General features: G+C 42.0%; 1 protein-coding gene across 1 annotated transcript; it reads left to right on the forward strand.

Moving 5' to 3' along the window:
- The first annotated feature begins 3,350 nt into the window (after positions 1-3,350).
- Positions 3,351-21,316, forward strand: LOC129864444 (myosin heavy chain, fast skeletal muscle-like). Its single transcript, XM_055936972.1, has 40 exons — positions 3,351-3,375; positions 3,505-3,732; positions 4,070-4,216; positions 4,400-4,556; positions 4,904-4,931; positions 5,182-5,290; positions 5,407-5,499; positions 5,676-5,736; positions 5,889-5,987; positions 6,778-6,881; positions 7,316-7,454; positions 8,053-8,171; positions 8,341-8,490; positions 8,588-8,758; positions 8,986-9,289; positions 9,857-9,921; positions 10,015-10,102; positions 10,218-10,335; positions 10,588-10,711; positions 11,109-11,245; positions 12,199-12,454; positions 13,107-13,349; positions 13,673-13,849; positions 13,948-14,093; positions 14,282-14,372; positions 14,939-15,328; positions 15,426-15,552; positions 15,726-15,844; positions 15,996-16,192; positions 16,343-16,526; positions 16,663-16,828; positions 17,149-17,273; positions 17,574-17,882; positions 18,893-19,096; positions 19,283-19,408; positions 19,558-19,728; positions 20,012-20,116; positions 20,205-20,300; positions 20,705-20,836; positions 21,199-21,316. Exons 2-40 carry the CDS (start codon positions 3,517-3,519, stop codon positions 21,217-21,219), a joined length of 5,814 nt encoding a protein of 1,937 aa, XP_055792947.1. The 5' UTR covers positions 3,351-3,375; positions 3,505-3,516; the 3' UTR covers positions 21,220-21,316.
- The last annotated feature ends 1,276 nt before the right edge of the window (positions 21,317-22,592 follow it).

Consider the following 22,592-nt stretch of genomic DNA (forward strand, 5'->3'; position numbering starts at 1 on the left):
AAAACAAAGAAAATACAAAAGAACTATGGTCAGAACGTGACAGTGAATCCGTGAATACCTCTATTCAGTGACTGACATAACAAGAACGACTGATGTAACAACAACATGCTAATGCACAACCCCATTTTTAAATTGCACCTTGGGTATTCTACTAGTCTAACTCCTAATAGTAACTTGATAACCTGACAGATTTCCTAATTACTATTATTTTTTACTTATTTTTGGGGGGAGTGGGGAGGGGGGTCGGGGGCCCCCTATGCCAGTTATGCCACTTAGTGGCTAGAGCCGGCTCTGCCTGAGGAATTAAAGCACCCTTAAAATGTTTTGGATGAAGTGTTACTGTCTGATCCTCTGAAGGGCCTGCCACAATACGTCAAATACGTACAATGACAGTTTTATAATGACAGTTTACTCAACTGTTTAGTGCCATCTGGCAGTTAAGAGTATGTCAGAGGCCTGCAAACTCCTGTTCTGGACAGTCCGTCAACATCGTGTGCAGGCTCGTGTTCCACCCCAGCGCTAACATAGCGGGTTTAGCTAAATCAACGGATCATAATCTTCAATTTTAGCGCTTAATTACCTCAAATCAGGTTCAGTGTGTTAACGAAGAAATACAACTCAGTTCATTCAGGAAGTGAACTGATATTCCAATATTTCACGAGGCTTTTAATGAGAAATTATTGCAAGTCAATTCCTAAATTGACTGGAAATGACCCCGGCCCTGATCTCGATACAGTGCATTGTGAGAAGACCCATGGCTGTAAAGTCAGTTGAGGTCTTTGTGGCCAAATTCACAGTTGTCTATTCCTCTGACATTCCCACCCCACCGATTTGCAGATCGTAACAAGTTTGGAGCTTAGAGAAAACATGTCCCTCAGATACAAAAACACCGGTCATATGTCATGCCAGATCTTTGCACATTAAAATAACTTGAATGTCATAAAGTCTTAGTCTGCATGGTGTTGATGTTCTCTCCACCCACAAACACGCCAAGTAAATATATTCTGTCTAATAACAGTGGCATCGGTGCCAGATTTAGGCTGTGTGGAAATGTTGGCAGATATACCAAACAATAAACCTTGGCTGCAGTGAAGACGAGAGCACAGTCCAAGAAATTAAAAGGCCTTGATGGTCCTCCCAGATGGTCAGCCCCCTGCTCAACTTGTGCATTCAGCAGAGATAGAATGGTAGAGCACACAAGGTGCAATTTGGTTGTGCATCAGCACTTTTCTGTCACTGACAGTCACTGAATTAGCCATGTCAGCTAATTTTAAGATTGGTAAATGAATCTAGCCAGCTATCTAAACTCGTAGTAATCATGGTCTAAACCGGCCGGGCACGCAGGGCATGTCCTTGGGGCCATGACTTCCACTGTGGCCCAAATCTCACTTAGGGCCCCAAAAGGCTAGGGCCGGCCCTGTGAAAGGTTTCACGCTATTGAACATTAATATAGCTGCACCATATTAGACACAAAGAACATTTAAACGACTATTAAATGCAGAGGTTTGATAAAAGCAAAGATGAGATAGATATTGAAGAATGTGAAATGCCTGACTTGAAGGAAGAACTTCCTGATGTGATTTATTAGGATCCCTATTGGCCGACGCCAATGGTGACAGCTAGTCTTACTGGTGTCCGACACATAACCAAAAAAGACATTACAGACAAAATACTTTTCAATTTACATACATTAAAATACGTTAACATCTAGTGTGTGTGCATTACATTGCTGAATTACACGTATTAAAAATAATTTAAAGAAATGTCTCTGCTGATGGTGGCTCCCTCACAAGTTGCTAGAGCTGTCTGTTAGAAAGATATTACAACTGTATTGTAAAGGATTAATTAAAATGTAATGGAAATGGAAAGGAATCTGTTACTTTATTGTAACTATCCCCTATTCACTTTATAGCAGTTTTATAGAAGCCAGCTGCTAAACGATTTACCTCAGAGTGTAATAAAAGTTTGTGGCAGCTACATGGCTGTCAGAAATATGAGTGGATAAGATGATTTAAATACTGTACTGATGTTATGTAAGCCTTAAGAATCCTCCTGGACCGTTTTAGACAACTGAAATGTGAGACAAATAAAAGCTCCTGCAGCATCTTCAATAGATCATATTGTAGATAAATAATTACACAGTTGATTTAACACTTTTATGAGTTGTAACTGAAAGCCTAAATGTTTCTGTTGTAGCTTAAAAAAATCATTTTTGCAATATGGTTTTACCAAGGTGACAAATCAAACTTAGCAAAGCACGAAGTAATGGCCAACTCCTTCACAAGCATGAGGTGACTGAGGAGACAGTTTAGATGTGTTTGAAAGCAAAATAATATTTTAAATATAAAGAAAGCTGTTGATAAGGATTAATGCCACAAAAATGAAACTAAATTAAGTAAGATTATATTTTTATTACAATTGTAGTGTCATTACAGTATTTGAGTGGCACTGTCATAATTATTGTTATTATATTCTTATCTATTTTTTACCTCACAATTGTTTTCTTAGAACATTATTGTTGATTAAGGGCTTGTAAGTAAGCATTTCACTGTACGGTCCTGTTGTATTTGGCGCATGTGACAAATAACATTTGATTTGATCTAATTTACGTCAATTCAGTGAAATTCAATTCAGAAACAAATATGTCATTAAAAAGTAATGTAATGGGAGTGTGGTTCTCGTGGGAGCTGGTGGCGCTAGTGAGACACAGAAATACGTAGGTCTCTCATCCAATCCATTTCCTTTACCAGAGTGGTCCATAATTAACTTTTGCTTGGTTGTCAGTTTCAACCAGATATAAGCAGGCTGAAGTCCCAGCATCCTTAAGTCAGACACCTTCTTCCTCTGTGGTAAGCCTCTCTCCACCTCTTCACATGTTTACATTTGCCAACATTTTGTGTGCTCAGAATCTTACATGCGTCTTGTTAGATTTTATTAAGGGTCGGGTTTATGCAATGAATATGCAATCAAGTGGCATTGATTTAAAATGTTTTATTTATTTATTGTGTTTAACTTTAAATGTGTTTTCTATTCAAATCTGTAACTTTCATTTACGGTCAAAAGTGGTGCTCCTGCTGTTTGTAAATTGAGGGGTTGGTCCATAATATAACTGTGTTTTCAGGTGTATTTATTTGAATTCTTGACCGAATGTGTAGTTAAGTGAGTTGTCACCAGGAAAATGAAAGTTACCAGTTGAACCTGTAGCTGAATTGGACAAGGCTGTCATGATTGTGTTGAATTATACCATTCTAAATGTTTTCTACCTCTTCGGGGGCTAAATGACATAGCTTTAGACTTGTGCGTATTCACAACAACCTAATGTTTCCCAGGTTTCTCCAAGAAGTACAAATTCATCTGTAGGAGGGGAAAAACAAGGTGAGACATAGTTTGAGTCTTCATAAGAAAAGTGACAAATGTTCTGTGAGAGATGCCACTCACAACTCTGTTGACTGTGGAGGAAGCACCACAGAGTCAATCATGTTTCTCGTTTCGTCTCTTTCCTAGTGATCCGTCACCATGAGTACGGACGCAGAGATGCAGATCTACGGCAAGGCTGCCATATACCTCCGTAAGCCTGAGAAGGAGAGGATGGAGGCACAAACCGCACCCTTTGATTCAAAGAACGCCTGCTATGTGGCAGACACCAAGGAGCTTTACCTTAAGGGTTTGGTCACTGCCAGGGCCAATGGAAAGTGTACTGTAACAGTCACGAATCCTAACGGCACTAAGGAGGTAAGCCTGATTTGAAAAGAATTGAAGATTGTGCAGACACACTTTTTTCATTTTTTATCATGCCAAATTAAATAAGTAAAAAAAGATTGATTAATAAGCATTTCTTAGTTTTTTTATAAGCAAAATATAACCTTCAAACACGTCTTTTTATCCCTGCTAATTAAAATAGAATGTTCTATATTGACTAGTTAAGTATCACCAAATATGCATCAGTGGTTGATAACAAAGTAGTTGGATTAGATGGGGGAGATGCAGTTTTATTTTAAGATTTGTTTTTTAAAGCATTCAGTCCTGTCCAGTTTGATGTGTGTATAATCTAGATGTCTGACTGTTTCAGGAAGGAAAAGAGTTCAAAGAAGCAGATGTCTATGAGATGAACCCCCCTAAGTACGACAAGATTGAGGACATGGCCATGATGACCTACCTGAATGAAGCCTCTGTGTTGTATAACCTCAAAGAGCGTTATGCAGCATGGATGATCTATGTAAGATACCTGTATAAACATACACACTCATACAGTACTACACATAAAGTAATGGTAGACACCAAAACATACCAATACAGTAGACCTACATTACTATACCATAGTACACCCACATCCTCACATAAATCCAGGTAAACGTCAAGCTGATTTTTCTAATCCCCTAATTGAATCTCTTTCATCCAGACCTACTCTGGGCTGTTCTGTGCCACGGTGAACCCCTACAAGTGGCTTCCTGTGTACGACATGGAGGTTGTTAACGCCTACAGAGGGAAGAAGAGGATGGAGGCTCCACCCCATATCTTCTCCGTCTCTGACAACGCCTTTCAGTTCATGCAGATTGGTATGAGCTCTAATGGATGGATGGATGGATGGATGGATGGAGGGAGGGAGGGAGGGAGGGACGGACGGACGAACGGACGAACGGATGGATGGACGGATGGATGGATGGATGGATGGATGGATGGATGAATGGATGGATGGATGGATGGGTGGATGGAAGTTAAAATGTGCTTTAGAGAGGTATCTGCTATTTTCTAGTCTACGTTAGAACAGTTTACTGGTAATATCTGATTTCACTGGCCTTGAATGGAAAATGTTCCAAAATGAAATTCATGATGATGCTATGAATTCAATAATGTCCCCATAATGTTGCTTGAGTATGATAATCAATATGTTGTTTTGTTACAGACCAGGAGAACCAGTCCGTCCTGATTACGTAAGTTGTTTACTAAAATCTCATTTGAGAAAGGGTTTCTACTGCAATATTTTGGGACACTTGGGTGTGATGAAAATACATGACATTATGAATGGATTAGGCTATGCATAGAAATGAGTCGATGAGTGGGGATACTTGTTCATTTATGTAGGAAAACAGTGTATTTTTCAAGGCTATTTCTTAGTGTAAGTCAATCTGACATTGAAACATGTTACTAAACCCCCTGTTTCTCTGTCCTATTAATAACCAGTGGAGAATCCGGTGCAGGAAAGACTGTAAACACCAAGCGTGTCATCCAGTACTTTGCCACCATTGCAGTGTCTGGTGCCAAGAAGGAAGCAGAGCCAGGCAAAATGCAGGTAGGTTGTACCTTTCTAACACATTTCAGTTTGGTGGGCTGTGTTCAAGCAATCGAGAATAACTAACTTTACTACTTTACCAGTTTCTGAGCAACTTGTGTGTTTGTCTCAATCAGGGGTCTCTTGAGGATCAGATCATTGCTGCTAACCCTCTGCTGGAGTCTTACGGTAATGCCAAGACAGTGAGGAACGACAACTCGTCTCGCTTTGTAAGTATGAAGGGCATACTGTGAAAGTGATCTAATATTGGACAAATGTATTTCAGTATTTCCCACTTGTTATATCAATAGATGTTCGACAAATTGTAACATTTAAAGGAGTCTATCAAACTAAAATGTTAGATGTATTTAGTTATCCTCTTTCTAACCCCCGTGCTCTACTTTAGGGTAAATTCATCAGGATTCACTTCCAAGGTAGCAAACTGGCTAAAGCTGACATTGAGACCTGTGAGTTGATTTTGATTGTTTCTCAATTCTTTACTAAATTCACACAGATTTTTGGGGGAGACAATCTTTATCTAATGTTCACTCTCTCACTCTCTTTCTCTCGCTCTCTCTCTCTTTCTCTTTGTGTCAATCTCTCTCTCTTTCTCTCTCAGACCTGCTAGAGAAGTCCAGAGTGTCCTTCCAGCTTCCCGATGAGAGAGGCTACCACATCTTCTTCCAGATGATGACCAATCACAAACCTGAGGTTGTTGGTAAGGCAAAGTAGAGTTACAGGATAAATGATTCCCACCCCCATCTGTGGAATTCATTGTCCACACTATTAATACTATTACAATGAGTAAATCCAACATAACAAGGCATCTAGATATGAGTCAGGTCTTTGGTGAAGATGTATCAAGTAATGCACTCTGATAAGTATTGTGAAAGTATCTTTCAAGGATTTGATGTAATCTATCATACGACATCCAGTGGCCCTTTGGGATATTTCAGATGATCCCAGAGGTCTGTAATTATCTCTGACCCTCTGTGTGGCATTATCACATGTCCAATATATTAAGTAACCTAATACTATGATTTAAAATAGAATGACGAAGCTGTAAAACATTATCCTAGATATGAACCATCAACTTAATGAATACCATTGGTGTTTAAGAAGAGTTTCAGCATGAAATATCATTTATTTTATTATTTTACACATTCGGTTTTCTTTTATGTATTTGTTGTCAATGTTTAGGCATCAAGCTGGGGGCAGTTGTTAAACAAAAGTAAACAATTTGAAGAATTGTAATGTAAGATGAATACATTTTTTTAAAGTTATTAAAAAATGAATTATTAAAGTTACGATATGTTGCCATAGATTTTCTGTTAATTGCCAAAATTACGGTAACTTTGGTAAATTACCGCCGATAGCTTTGAAACCCTAACCGTGATATAAAATACTTGAGTCCATCTACTGAGTAAAGGAGAGAGAGAGAAACTGTAAAGGTAGAACAGTAGAAATCTAAGAGATTTAACTGACAAGACATTCTCTGTGTTCCATAGAAATGGCGCTCATCACCACCAACCCCTACGACTTCCCCATGTGCAGCCAGGGTCAGATCACTGTGGCCAGCATCAACGACAAGGAAGAGCTGGATGCCACAGACGTGAGTCAAACAAAGGGTTCATCATATTCTACATATGGAATGGGTAGGACCACCGTACACACTGAATGCACTGTGCAATTCCAACTTGGTGGCAAATGGGAATTTTCATGTGTTTTTCTGTTTTATTCTAAATGCCTTGAGTTAGTTAGGCATGTGCCTCAATGAACTATTCATGCTTCCACACTTCACCTTGAGGCCCATACTGTACATGTAAGACATCCACAAGAGAGTGTCACTAAGTCCCTGTGGAACTGTGTAAAATGTATGTTGTGCTGTCGACAACTAGTGTTGGCCAAGTGTAATCACGTGGATCTGAGAAGCCAGTCAAATGGATCCATCCCATTTGTTCTGCTGACAGAACAGAACTGTAGTGTACTGTATGTGAGATAACTACCGTTCAGTTCATCACTGTTGTACTTCCTGTCTAATGCCAGGATGCCATTACAGTCCTGGGCTTCAGTAATGATGAAAAGGTGAACATCTACAAGCTGACAGGAGCTGTACTGCACCATGGCAACTTGAAATTCAAGCAGAAGCAGCGTGAGGAGCAGGCCGAGCCAGACGGCACAGAGGGTGAGTCCACTCATACAATATGTAAACATTAGTCCCATTCCCAGTCCCACTCATAGATATACAATATGTAAACATTAGTCCCATTCCCAGTCCCACTCATAGATATACAATATGTAAACATTAGTCCCATTCCCAGTCCCACTCATAGATATACAATATGTAAACATTAGTCCCATTCCCAGTCCCACTCATAGATATACAATATGTAAAGCATTAGTCCCATTCCCAGTCCCACTCATAGATATACAATATGTAAACATTAGTCCCATTCCCAGTCCCAATCATAGATATACAATATGTAAACATTAGTCCCATTCCCAGTCCCAATCATAGATATACAATATGTAGACATTAGTCCCATTCCCAGTCCCAATCATAGATATACGACACGTAAGACAGACAGAGCCTCATCAAAGTCCGGCAGGAGATAATTTATGGAGACCAAATTCCAACCTCCAGAAATGATTTAAACTGATGGATGTGGGTTCAAATCAAAACGTAGCCCCCAAAACAACTTGTCCGAACCCTTTTGTCAGTGTGACATCAGAAACAAGTGATCTTGTGTTTCTGAGTCTGTTGATGTTGGTTCTCTCTCCAGTGGCTGATAAAATCGCCTACCTGGTGGGCCTGAACTCAGCTGAGATGCTGAAGGCTCTGTGCTACCCCAGAGTGAAGGTCGGCAACGAGTATGTGACCAAGGGACAGACTGTGCCTCAGGTAAGGCGGCCAAACACAGCTTCTACCATCTTCTGAGCACCATACATCTTTTGGTGATGAGTGCATTGCTTGTTTTGAAGAGTGATGTTGTTTTCCCCAAAGCTCTTTTCACCTCATCACTAGACAAGGTCAACATCTCATGTATTCATTAGAGGTATTATCATTGCAGGTTAATAACTCAGTCTCGGCTCTGGCCAAGTCCATCTACGAGAGGATGTTCTTGTGGATGGTCATCCGTATCAACGAGATGTTGGACACCAAGAATCCAAGGCAGTTCTATATCGGTGTGCTCGATATTGCCGGGTTTGAGATCTTTGATGTGAGTATGAGACCAGAACAAGACAATGAGTTGTGATTGAGAGGGATTACAGCCTTGTATGATGATGAAATGATCCCTTCTGAAATTCCATCAACAGTACAACAGCATGGAGCAGCTGTGCATCAACTTCACCAATGAGAAACTGCAACAGTTTTTCAACCACACCATGTTCGTCCTGGAACAAGAGGAGTACAAGAAGGAGGGAATCGTCTGGGCCTTCATTGACTTCGGCATGGACTTGGCTGCCTGCATTGAGCTTATTGAGAAGGTAAGCTGTCTGTCAGGATTATAATGGACCTCAACAGCAACGCTCAAATGGAGTGATGTGTGAGCTATTATCACATGGTACAACGTATCTGATTGTTGAGAACTCAAAATGAATCCTATTAATGGCCCCTAAATGAAGATACTCTGATAATAGCATGTTTGCTGAAAGAATAAATGTGATCCTAAATGTAAATATCACTAATTTGATGTACATCTCTTTTCATAAAGCCATTGGGCATCTTCTCCATCCTTGAAGAGGAGTGCATGTTCCCCAAGTCTTCAGACACTACCTTCAAGGACAAGCTGTACGCCCAGCATCTTGGCAAAACCAAGGCGTTTGAGAAGCCCAAGCCAGCCAAAGGCAAGGCAGAGGCCCACTTCTCCCTGGTTCACTACGCCGGCACTGTGGACTACAACATCACTGGCTGGCTGGAGAAGAACAAGGACCCCCTGAACGACTCTGTTCTTCAGCTGTACGGGAAGTCCTCAGTCAAACTGATGGCGACCCTGTACGTCGCTGCCCCACCTGAGGGTAAGACTAGCAGCACATCAAAAGATTTAATGAAGATCTAGTTACAACTCAGTCCCATTTTCTTTAAAGGGTCAATCTGCAGTTGATACATCCATTTGTGGACTTTTAAGATATGTACCCATTCATTCTTGAAGAACAGCAGCTTAGTTCAGCCGCCGTACCCCATCAGAAGCCGAAATATAAGCTTTTACTCGTATGTTTGTAAGCAAAGTAAAGGGAAACATGCACTTTACAGCCTCAAAACATTGTTAAAACTATCATTTTGATATCATGGATGGTCAGTCCTTGAATACATGGCTCTGTCTATACATTTGAGTGGTTACATTTCTCCAGCCCCATCTCTCATGTTTTTATTGAAACAGGGGCAGGGAAGATGCTTTGTTATTGTTTCAACTGCTGATTGCTGCTTTAAATGTATCACAATTTCTCTGGGTGATTTACTGGGTTAATTTACTCATACAATAGGTGTTATTTTACACAATCTCATTGGCAGCATTTGCATTAAGATAAGTGTTATGTTAACCTGAGATTCTCTCATTTATATTGAACTTTTCTCCATTACAACAGATACAACCAAGAAAGGAGGCAAGAAGAAGGGTGGTTCCATGCAGACTGTGTCCTCCCAGTTCAGGGTGAGCTTTTCAAATGGGGATATTCACTCCTTCAAAAGGTGTAGTGATTATCAGAAATGATTTCTGAGAACATGGTTTGTAACCCTCTTACAGGAGAACTTACATAAGCTGATGACCAACTTGAGGAGCACTCATCCTCACTTTGTACGCTGCCTGATCCCCAACGAGTCAAAGACTCCAGGTACAATAAACATTGAGTTAAATATGACATCTTGTCAGTACCGTATCAGTAACCTTAACGAACCAAACTTTAACCTGTTCATGAGTATTTAAAGAGACTTGGTTTGTGTTTGCAGGTTTGATGGAGAACTTCCTGGTTATCCACCAGCTCAGGTGTAATGGTGTTCTGGAGGGTATTAGGATCTGCAGGAAGGGCTTCCCCAGCAGAATCATCTATGCTGACTTCAAGCAGAGGTACACACACACACACACACACACACACACACACACACACACACACACACACACACACACACACACACACACACACACACACACACACACACACACACACACACACACACACACACACACACACACACACACACACACACACACACACACACACACAGAGAAATATTTGCTCTGAGGGTTTTCCCAGCATCAGAATAGGCTTAACCAAACCGATTACAACTTGACATATGTTAAACATTTCTCCTGATTCAGGTACAAAGTACTGAATGCCAGCGTCATCCCCGAGGGCCAGTTCATGGACAACAAGAAGGCTTCTGAGAAGCTGCTTGGGTCCATTGATGTGAATCACGAGGACTACAAGTTTGGACACACCAAGGTCAGTCAAATACCCCCAGCAAGAGATGCCAACTAAAACACAACTTCAATGATCATTTAAACTCTAACCATTCAATGTCTCTCCAGTTGATCTATCCATCTTGTTATTATTTCTTAAAAATGTAAAAGAAAATATTATTTATACTCAATTCATTATTTTGTGCATTATGTCAGAATGGTATGTCTGCAGTTATCTATATCAGTGTACATTATTAATCTACAGCTATACAATAACTTACAGCTCATAAACAACCAATCCCATGGTTTGTTTGTAAGGATTACAATGTTTATGATGTTCAAATCAATCTAGTGGTTTTGTTCCTCTCTTTTGATTCACCCCTTTCTGTCTGTTACTACCTGACTGTGGTTCCATAATTGACCACGTCAACCTGTGTCAGGTGTTCTTCAAAGCCGGTCTGCTGGGTGTCCTGGAGGAGATGAGAGATGAGAAGCTGGCCTCTCTGGTCGGCATGGTCCAGGCTCTCAGCCGTGGATTCCTCATGAGGAGAGAGTTCACCAAGATGATGGAGAGGAGGTGAGGAAGAGTAGACATCTTGGCAAACTGTTCTGTCAACCACCTGTATGTAATGTATAGTGATTACATAGTGAATATGCTGTGAGTTGTTGTTCAGGATGAGAAGGTACATGTTATAACATTCTATTAAAGTAGCAGTTTGGTATTTAGCAAGCTGTTCAATTGTTGTTTAACTAAGTGATATTTACCCATTCATTCTGGAATAATATGAAATGCCTCATGATCTTAACATCACCTGTCAGTCCTTTCATCTAGAGCTCTGTATATAAGATTAAGAGGGATTATATTTCCCTAGCCCCATTCCTCAGCTGTAAAATGTGGTGGGGTCCCCATTTTTTTATTCTTCGAATTGCAGAATGTAGCTTTAAATACGTCATCCAGTGATGTTTTTTTTTACTGTTAAGGAATACTAGAAATGCCACTCCTTGAAGTTTGCAGTTGTATTAAAAAAAATACTTTTTTCTTCAAAACATATATTTTTACCATTTAGTGTTTGTACTTTACTGTATTTATACTTGGGATATCGTTTTCCATAGGAAAAAAAAAAAAAAAAACACCTTTAAGCATGTCACTCACCGTGTCACTCACCGTGTCACTCAACGTGTCACTCACCGTGTCACTCAACGTGTCACTCAACATGTCACTCAACGTGTCACTCACCATGTCACTCACCATGTCACTCACCATGTCACTCAGCATGTCACTCACCATGTCACTCACCATGTCACTCAGCATGTCACTCAGCATGTCACTCACCATGTCACTCACCATGTCACTCACCATGTCACTCACCATGTCACTCACCATGTCACTCACCATGTCACTCAGCATGTCACTCACCATGTCACTCACCATGTCACTCAGCATGTCACTCACCATGTCACTCACCATGTCACTCACCATGTCACTCACCATGTCACTCAGCATGTCACTCTATCCTTTCTGTGGACCAGAGATTCCGTCTTCACCATCCAGTACAACATCCGTTCATTCATGAATGTGAAAACCTGGCCATGGATGAAGTTGTACTTCAAGATCAAGCCCCTGCTGCAGAGCGCTGAGACTGAGAAGGAGCTGGCCAACATGAAGGAGAACTATGAGAAGATGACGACAGACCTGGCCAAGGCTCTGGCCAAGAAGAAGGAGTTGGAGGAGAAGATGGTTGCCATGGTGCAGGAGAGGAGCGACCTGGCGCTTCAAGTCGCATCTGTGAGTGAGCAACAACCCTCATCAGAGCACATTTAGACACACAAGTACACAGACACGATCGCACACACATCAGCACGTATGAACAATACTTGAATAGGATGGCCCTGACTAGAATACAGTATATACATATGAAGTGGGTAAAACAGTATTCCATGTCTATGTACATAGGGCAACAGCCTCTCAGGTGACTAGAATACAGTATATACTGTACATATGAAGAAGGTAAAACAGTATATTCCCCCCAAGACTTGGGGAACATGCACTCCTCTTCAAGGATGGACCAGTGTTCGATTATTAAAGTGGCCAGTGATTCCATGTCTATGTACATAGGGCAGTAGCCTCTAAGGTGCAGGGTTGAGTAACCGGGTAGTAACCGGCTAGTGATGGCTATTTAACAGTCTGATGGCCTTGAGATAGAAGCTGTTTTTCAGTCTCTCGGTCCCAGCTTTGACACACCTGTACTGACCTCGCCTTCTGGGTGATAGCGGGGTGAACAGGCGGTTAAAGTCCTTGATGATCTTTTTGGCCTGTGATATATATTTATATATGTCATGCATTTAAATGGATTTGCTCTGACTTATTTGACTAAATCAAGTCTATATTTTGATACACAAAGTGACAACACAGGTTTTTTCTCCTGTTCTGAAACCAGGATTCAGAAAATCTGAACGATGCTGAGGAAAGGTGTGAGGGGCTCATCAAGAGCAAGATCCAGCTGGAGGCCAAACTCAAAGAGACGACTGAGAGGCTGGAGGATGAGGAGGAGATGAATGCTGAGTTGACTGCCAAGAAGAGGAAGCTGGAGGATGAGTGCTCTGAGCTGAAGAAGGACATTGATGACCTGGAGCTCACCTTGGCCAAAGTGGAGAAGGAGAAGCACGCAACTGAAAACAAGGTCTTGTAGACAGTCTAACCAAACAATAATCCAAAGAATAATCAACTCAAAGCAGAAATGTAATTCAAGTCTTTTTGTGGGTTCAGTAAAAATTAAGACACAAAATGGTGGAATTTCAGTTGTGGTGTTCTCCCCACATTCATTGCATGTTCCGCTACCAACTCGTTTATGATCTTCATTCAGTACACTGGCATGGAGTACAGTGCCATCTAGTGTTGAATCTATAGTACAGTACTTGTTGACACATTTCTTTAATAAATGTAACTAATTCTCCAATTTATGGTGAAGTGACCAAAGACTCATTTTGTTGTGGCTGTTTTCAGGTTAAAAACCTGACAGAGGAGATGGCGTCTATGGATGAGAGTGTTGCCAAGCTGACCAAGGAGAAGAAAGCCCTCCAAGAGGCCCACCAGCAGACACTGGACGACCTGCAGGCAGAGGAGGACAAAGTCAACACTCTGACCAAGGCCAAGACCAAGCTGGAACAGCAAGTGGACGACGTGAGTGGAGTTTGACATTTTGGACATGATAGTGTGTAAGATGATATTATCTTCAGTTGTTTAGATTTGACCAACACATGTCTGTTTATATCTTGTAGCTTGAGGGTTCTCTGGAGCAAGAGAAGAAGCTCCGTATGGACCTTGAGAGATCCAAGAGAAAGCTGGAGGGAGATCTGAAACTGGCCCAGGAGTCCATAATGGACCTGGAGAATGACAAGCAGCAGTCTGATGAGAAAATCAAGAAGTAAACACAAATAAATTACTACAGTATTCCCTGACATCTTAATCAACATAATGGTTCTTAGCTCATTCTTGTAATTATGAATTCAACTTTGTATGTAATTCTTAAAAGCAAAATTAATGGTAAAATATGCTCCCTTTATACTGTCTAACCAAAACAAACTTTGCAATCAACGTGTTTGTGTTTGTTAGGAAGGAGTTTGAGACCAGCCAGCTCCTCAGCAAGATAGAGGATGAGCAGTCTCTGGGAGCTCAGCTGCAGAAGAAGATCAAGGAACTCCAGGTACAGTACAGGAAAATAACTGACACATTTATTCTGGTAGCACACGTTCTTCCTGGTGGCTTCTGATGGCTCAGTAAGATGGAAGATGGTGCTTCTTGCTGGTGGATTCTGATGGCTCAGTAAGATGGAAGATGGTGCTTCTTGCTGGTGGATTCTGATGGCTCAGTAAGATGGAAGATGGTGCTTCTTGCTGGTGGATTCTAATGGCTCAGTAAGATGGAAGATGGTGCTTCTTCCTGGTGGATTCTGATGGCTCAGTAAGATGGAAGATGGTGCTTCTTCATGGTGGATTCTGATGGCTCAGTAAGATGGAAGATGGTGCTTCTTTCTATGTAAAGATGTTGCTTCTTACCGTTGTTAGTTTGGATCCTGCATGGGACACTGTCTAATGGGACACTGTCTAATGGGACACTGTCTAATGAATATAGTAAATATGTTAGTGTAACTGGCTATGTATAAACACATTTATACTAAATATACAATACATACTATTATTATGTATTGAGGTTCAATAGTTTCAACTGTATTGTAGTGTTCATCCCTCCTGCTCCTGCCCCCTGTTCTAGGCCCGTATTGAGGAGCTGGAGGAGGAAATTGAGGCTGAGCGTGCTGCCAGGGCCAAGGTTGAGAAGCAGAGGGCCGATCTCTCCAGGGAACTTGAGGAGATCAGCGAGAGACTGGAGGAGGCCGGAGGCGCCACTGCTGCTCAGATTGAGATGAACAAGAAGCGCGAGGCTGAGTTCCAGAAGCTGCGTCGCGATCTTGAAGAGTCCACCCTGCAGCATGAGGCCACAGCCGCCGCTCTGCGCAAGAAGCAGGCCGACAGTGTGGCTGAGCTCGGGGAGCAGATCGACAACCTGCAACGCGTCAAGCAGAAGCTGGAGAAGGAGAAGAGTGAGTACAAGATGGAGATTGATGACCTCTCCAGCAACATGGAGGCTGTCGCCAAGGCTAAGGTGAGTAGTGATGTTTTGGTCAAGCAGTGTTGAGGAGGGTCAGCTAAATTACCATTCAATAAACTGAAGTTGACAGTCCCATATGTTTCACTAACAGGGCAATCTGGAGAAGATGTGCCGTACTCTTGAGGACCAGTTGAGTGAGCTCAAGACTAAGAATGATGAGAATGCTCGCCAGGTCAACGACATCAGCGGACAGAGGGCCAGACTCCTGACAGAAAATGGTACCTTCAACAATGAACAACAAACCAATATAGTTCATTTCAGTAGTACACAATAACATGTATCTGGGTCTGTAAATTCAGTCTACATAGTTTCTGCACTACGATTCCTCAAAATACAAGTTCAATCTTAGAGAACAGAGTCCCCATAACAAGATGTCTCTCTATTCCTGCAGGTGAGTTTGGCCGCCAGCTGGAGGAGAAGGAAGCCCTGGTGTCTCAGCTGACCAGAGGCAAACAGGCCTTCACCCAGCAGGTGGAGGAGCTGAAGAGACAGATTGAGGAGGAGGTCAAGGTAAGGCACCCAAAATGGAAACCACCCACCACAGTTTAAAGCTTTATCTACACATAGACTGTTTCTACGCCACCCTCAGAGACTTCTAATCTCATTTGTTTTACTCTCTCTCTCTAATCTCTCTTTGTCTTTCTTTCTCTCTCTGTCAAAGGCTAAAAACGCCCTGGCCCATGGTGTCCAGTCTGCCCGCCATGACTGTGACCTCCTGAGAGAGCAGTTTGAGGAGGAGCAGGAGGCCAAGGCAGAGCTGCAGCGCGGCATGTCCAAGGCCAACAGTGAGGTGGCTCAGTGGAGGACTAAGTATGAAACTGATGCCATCCAACGCACAGAGGAGCTGGAGGAGGCCAAGTGAGTTGCACACAATGGCAATAACTCAAATAAACGGTGTGGATGGTGAGGGTGGTAGGGGGATCTGAGAAAATGTTACTTCAATATGTAGTGCAACATTTGTTTCACAACAAATTACTCACCATAACACCACCCTCTTTTGTTCAACAGGAAGAAGCTGGCCCAGCGTCTGCAGGAGGCTGAGGAGACCATTGAGGCGACCAACTCAAAGTGCGCCTCCCTGGAGAAGACCAAGCAGAGACTGCAGGGAGAGGTGGAGGACCTCATGATTGACGTTGAGAGAGCCAACGCCATGGCCGCCAACCTTGACAAGAAGCAGAGGAACTTTGACAAGGTGAACATTTATAAACCTCACTCTAGGGTGATGTTTCCTGTCTGCTATTTGATCAGATGTAGTATAATTGTAGCATATTTCTGATTCAAAACTCTCCATCAATGAGTTGTAATGAAAATCCCATGGATTTCCCCAGGTTCTGGCAGATTGGAAGCAGAAGTATGAGGAGGGTCAGGCTGAGCTGGAAGGAGCTCAGAAGGAGGCTCGCTCTATGAGCACTGAACTCTTCAAGATGAAGAACTCCTACGAGGAGGCTCTGGATCATCTGGAGACTCTGAAGAGAGAGAACAAGAACCTGCAACGTGAGCATTTGACAGCAGTTATTTTTGCATGTTTGACCAGTGTTTGAAAATGGAATCAACTGTAATCATTAATATTATATAAAAATTACTATTTAACAATCTCAGAATGTTCATGTAAAGTTTAAAATATATTTTTTGGAACTTGTAATTGGTATTCCTTTGAACAACCCAATGATGTGGTTGGAAATCAGATTAGCAAGACAGTATGAAGTACTGTTATTGAATTATCTGTTATTATATTTCATTATAAACTTCAGTGCATTGGTGATATCTACTGAATATCTCCTGAGTCTAAACAGCTCCTGTGTTTGTGTGTGCAGAGGAGATCTCTGACCTGACTGAGCAGATCGGAGAGACTGGCAAGAGCATCCATGAGCTGGAGAAGGCCAAGAAGACCGTGGAGACAGAGAAGTCTGAGATCCAGACCGCTCTGGAGGAGGCGGAGGTACAAACTACAGCTGTTTGATAGGAAAAGCAGTGTCACACTAGCCAATGCAAACTACAATCCAATGCTCCCTTTATCGGTGTTTATTGTAGTCATATATTCAGTTTGTAATTATTTGTGTTAAACATGTCCAAATGTACTGGGCACAATTTGACTGACTGCTTCTCCTTGTCCAGGGCACATAACTTGTTTTCTCAAAATATATGATCATGTACATTGGCTAGCTCAGTTAGTCATGTTATGAATACATCTCCCAGCTTAGTGAAGGGTTGCTTCTTCTGACTGCTTCTCTTCGTTCAGGGCACACTGGAGCACGAGGAATCCAAGATTCTGCGTGTGCAGCTGGAGCTGAACCAGATCAAGGGTGAGGTGGACAGGAAGATCGCTGAGAAGGACGAGGAGATGGAGCAGATCAAGAGGAACAGCCAGAGGGTGGTTGACTCCATGCAGAGCACCCTGGACTCTGAGGTCAGGAGCAGGAATGATGCCCTGAGGGTGAAGAAGAAGATGGAGGGAGACCTGAATGAGATGGAGATTCAGCTGAGCCACGCCAACAGGCAGGCCGCTGAGGCCCAGAAACAGCTGAGGAACGTCCAGGGACAGTTCAAGGTAAAGGGACTGGGACATCAGGCTCAAAAACCTGAACATGGGGAGGGATTTGTTCGTGAATCAGTAGAAAAGAATAGATCAGAGGAATGTACTCGAGTGGACTAATATACTGTAGGAAGGTAGGGATATTAGAGTGGACTAATATACTGTAGGGATATTGGAGTGGACTAAAATACTGTAGGGATATCTGGGACATTTTTACCAATGAACATGCCTTTAACCCACTGGGGTGGCAGGTAGCCTAGTGGTTAGAGCGTTGGGCCAGTAACCAGCAGGTAGCCTAGTGGTTAGAGCGTTGGGCCAGTAACCAACAGGTTACTGGATCTGTCATTCTGCCCCTGAGCAAGGCAGTTAATCCACTGTTCTCTGGGCGCCGATGACGTGGATGTCGATTAAGGCAGACCCCCGCACCTCTCTGATTCAGAGGAGTTGGGTTAAATGACTCCTGCACCTCTCTGATTCAGAGGAGTTGGGTTAAATGACTCCCACACCTCTCTGATTCAGAGGAGTTGGGTTAAATGACTCCTGCACCTCTCTGATTCAGAGGAGTTGGGTTAAATGACTCCTGCACCTCTCTGATTCAGAGGAGTTGGGTTAAATGACTCTTGCACCTCTCTGATTCAGAGGAGTTGGGTTAAATGACTCCCGCACCTCTCTGATTCAGAGGAGTTGGGTTAAATGACTCCCGCACCTCTCTGATTCAGAGGAGTTGGGTTAAATGACTCCCGCACCTCTCTGATTCAGAGGAGTTGGGTTAAATGACTCCTGCACCTCTCTGATTCAGAGGAGTTGGGTTAAATGACTCCTGCACCTCTCTGATTCAGAGGAGTTGGGTTAAATGACTCCTGCACCTCTCTGATTCAGAGGGGTTGGGTTAAATGTGGAAGACACATTTCAGTTGAAGGCATTCAGTTGTACAACTGACTAGTTATCCCCCGTTCCCCCTTATTACCAATCCTATCGGCCCTACTTCCACAAGTCTAATGATACTATGTTTTTGTGAACCCCAGGATGCCCAATTGCACCTTGATGATGCCGTCCGCGCCGCAGAGGACATGAAGGAGCAGGCAGCCATGGTGGAGCGCAGAAACGGTCTGATGGTGGCTGAAATCGAGGAGCTGAGAGTTGCTCTGGAGCAGACAGAGAGAGGACGCAAAGTGGCTGAGACTGAGCTGGTCGACGCCAGCGAGCGCGTCGGACTGCTACACTCCCAGGTACGGGTCAAAGGCCATTTCTAATGAAACTCAACCAAGCATACCGATTACACACACATATATAATTCAACAGTGCTTAATATTGATAAACCTTTAATATTTTCGTAGTTTTATATTTATATTTTCATAATTTCAAGTTGTAAGTTATCTTGAGAGTCAAACAAATCGCCTGGTTTCCTCCTTCAGAACACCAGCCTTGCGAACACCAAGAAGAAGCTGGAGACTGACCTGGTTCAGGTGCAGGGAGAGGTGGACGACATCGTCCAGGAGGCCAGGAACGCAGAGGAGAAGGCCAAGAAGGCCATCACTGACGTGAGTCCTTATGATCTACTCAATTACATAAAGTAGATTTGTCCCCAAAGGCCAATGGAAGCTGGGCTGGTTTAACCACACCAAAGATCCCAACGGAGCTTTATGATTGGTGCCAGTTGGTGCATAAATGAAACTAACTACCATTCCAGGCGGCCATGATGGCTGAGGAGCTGAAGAAGGAGCAGGACACCAGCTCTCACCTGGAGAGGATGAAGAAGAACCTGGAGGTCACAGTCAAGGACCTGCAGCACCGCCTGGACGAGGCTGAGAATCTGGCCATGAAGGGAGGCAAGAAGCAGCTCCAGAAACTGGAGTCCAGGGTGAGTTAACAGCAGGGTGGATTGAAAGACAGATTGCTGGAAATGTATTTGATCATATAAAAATACACAGGAGCATTGTGTCATGGCTTTTTCTCTGAATCACCCACCTACATCATGAAATGTCGTTGTTTTATTATATACCCCTTTAATTGAAATCGTAAAAGTTCATAGGAGTAGACAACACTTCTTGACCAGTAGAAGAACATTCCTCTGTTTTACAAAGATTTGTTACGTCTGACTTCACCACCTCACATAAATGCCTACGTTTATTTCTTCCACAAAGGTGCGTGAGCTCGAGTCTGAGGTGGAGGCCGAGCAGAGAAGAGGTGTAGACGCGGTCAAGGGAGTCCGCAAGTATGAGCGCAGAGTCAAGGAGCTCACTTACCAGGTAAGAAAAAGTGCATTCTTCACACACTGAAGCACACTGGTTTCTGTGTTAAACTATGGACTATTGATTCTTGTAACTTCTCCCACAGACTGAGGAGGATAAGAAGAATGTTGCCAGACTTCAGGACCTGGTAGATAAGCTGCAGATGAAAGTGAAGGCCTACAAGAGGCAGGCTGAGGAAGCGGTGAGTCACAGACTTAGTCAAAACCTCTGAAAGCTTACATTCCCTAGTAGACATTACAAAACGTCTGGACAGTTTAGTTGAGTGTTGTACTGCACGTCAGTCAACATTGACTCAGTTGATAGTGCAAGTCATTTCTGAACAGTGACTCCTCTTCCTATGTGTAACAATTTAAAGTAGAGAGGGTTGAATATTATTTAGCTTTGTGTCGGGGGCTGGTCTGGTGGTAGTGCTGACTCTCCTGGATCACATGGTCCTGGAAGCAACAGTTTATCCCCTGTTCCACCACTCACTTTCTCTCATGTATCATCCGTCTCCCTCCTTTAAGAAATATATATTACATTGCTACCTGAAGCTTCAAACGTTCAATACTGATGTTAGGCTCTCCCTCTCTTTTCTTTACCCAGGAGGAAGCATCCAACCAGCACATGTCTAAGTTCAGGAAGGTTCAGAATGAGCTGGAGGAGGCCGAGGAGCGTGCTGACATCGCTGAGACTCAGGTCAACAAGCTCAGATCCAAGAGTCGCGACAGCGGAAAGGTACAGAAGTGCTGCTAAACCTACACCTGACTGGTGTTCAAACATGACCACATCAACACCACCTATGATTCATTCTTCACAGATGTCAATACTGACCTTTTACAATCACTCAAATGTTGAGGATCTCTGAGAAACACATTTCAGGTCAGGGTAAATAATACACATTTAGTTGGTACTTCAAAATCGAAAATCAAGCTGAGCACAGAGTCGTAAATACTTGATCCATTCTGTTATTTCCAAGTGTTGATATATTTATCATGTTCATTATTAATACTGATCCATTCTGTTATTTCCAAGTGTTGATATATTTATCATGTTCATTATTAATACTGATCTATTCTGTTATTTCTTTCTTCTTACAGGGAAAAGAAGTTGCTGAATAAACAAGACCAAAGTCTTATCAATTTCCTGTGTTTCATAAAATATGACTTTCATGGTGAAATGTTGATCATTGATTAAAAACATGTAGACTTACATACACTTCCTTTGTGACTGTGGACTTATTTCTCAGAAAACAGCTTTTCATACCACAAAAATATTGTACTTTAACTAAAGGAGCAGTCTGGGATTCAAGCAACATCAAAGCGGACACCCCAACAAAGCGGTCATTTTTTTTGCTAACCAGCTGAGGGATGAGGGTGGAGAAATGTAACTACACAATTCATAGACTAAGCTATTATAATCATCCATAACATCAACAGGATAGTTTTAACCCTTTACACTCAGGGGGAGGGGCCTATATGAACACGCCCAAGTTTAAATGCCTCCATAAGAAACAAATAGGAGAAGCAAGATGGTAGCATAACCATGGTAACAATTGAGAGAGAACACTTTGGTGATTGGACGGAAATTACTCAGAACAAAGTTCTAAGGATACAACAAAACAGATTTTTTGCATTTGAATTTTGTCCCAGATAATGCGCACAATAATCTCATGTGGCCAGACGACGTGAAAATAAATGGTAATCTCTCATCTGACCAAATTACACAAGATTTTAGTCCTGGGTTATCCGAGATTATGCGTATATATACATGAAAAAAGTAAAGAAAATATATACTGATATACACTTCCATAATGATTAGCGTTCCCTCGTCCCCTCTAGTGGTGAAATTACGATAATTCACATGACAAACACGATAATAGACATTATAAACACGTTAACAGACATTATAAACACGGTAATTCACATTATAAACACGGTAATTCACATTATAAACAGGGTCTCAGACATTATAAACACGGTAATTGACATTATAAACACGGTAATTGACATTATAAACAGGGTCTCAGACATTATAAACACGGTAATTCACATTATAAACAGGGCCTCAGACATTATAAACACGGTAATTCACATTATAAACAGGGTCTCAGACATTATAAACACGGTAATTCACATTATAAACATGGTAATTCACATTATAAACAGGGTCTCAGACATTATAAACACGGTAATTCACATTATAAACATGGTAATTCACATTATAAACAGGGTCTCAGACATTATAAACACGGTAATTCACATTATAAACATGGTAATTCACATTATAAACAGGGCCTCAGACATTATAAACACGGTAATTCACATTATAAACATGGTAATTCACATTATAAACACGGTAATTCACATTATAAACATGGTAATTCACATTATAAACAGGGTCTCAGACATTATAAATATGGTAATTGACATTATAAACATGGTAATTGACATTATAAACACGGTAATTCACATTATAAACACGGTAATTGACA

This window comes from Salvelinus fontinalis, chromosome 1 (genome assembly GCF_029448725.1).
Source record: "Salvelinus fontinalis isolate EN_2023a chromosome 1, ASM2944872v1, whole genome shotgun sequence".
Lineage (NCBI taxonomy): Eukaryota > Metazoa > Chordata > Actinopteri > Salmoniformes > Salmonidae > Salvelinus > Salvelinus fontinalis.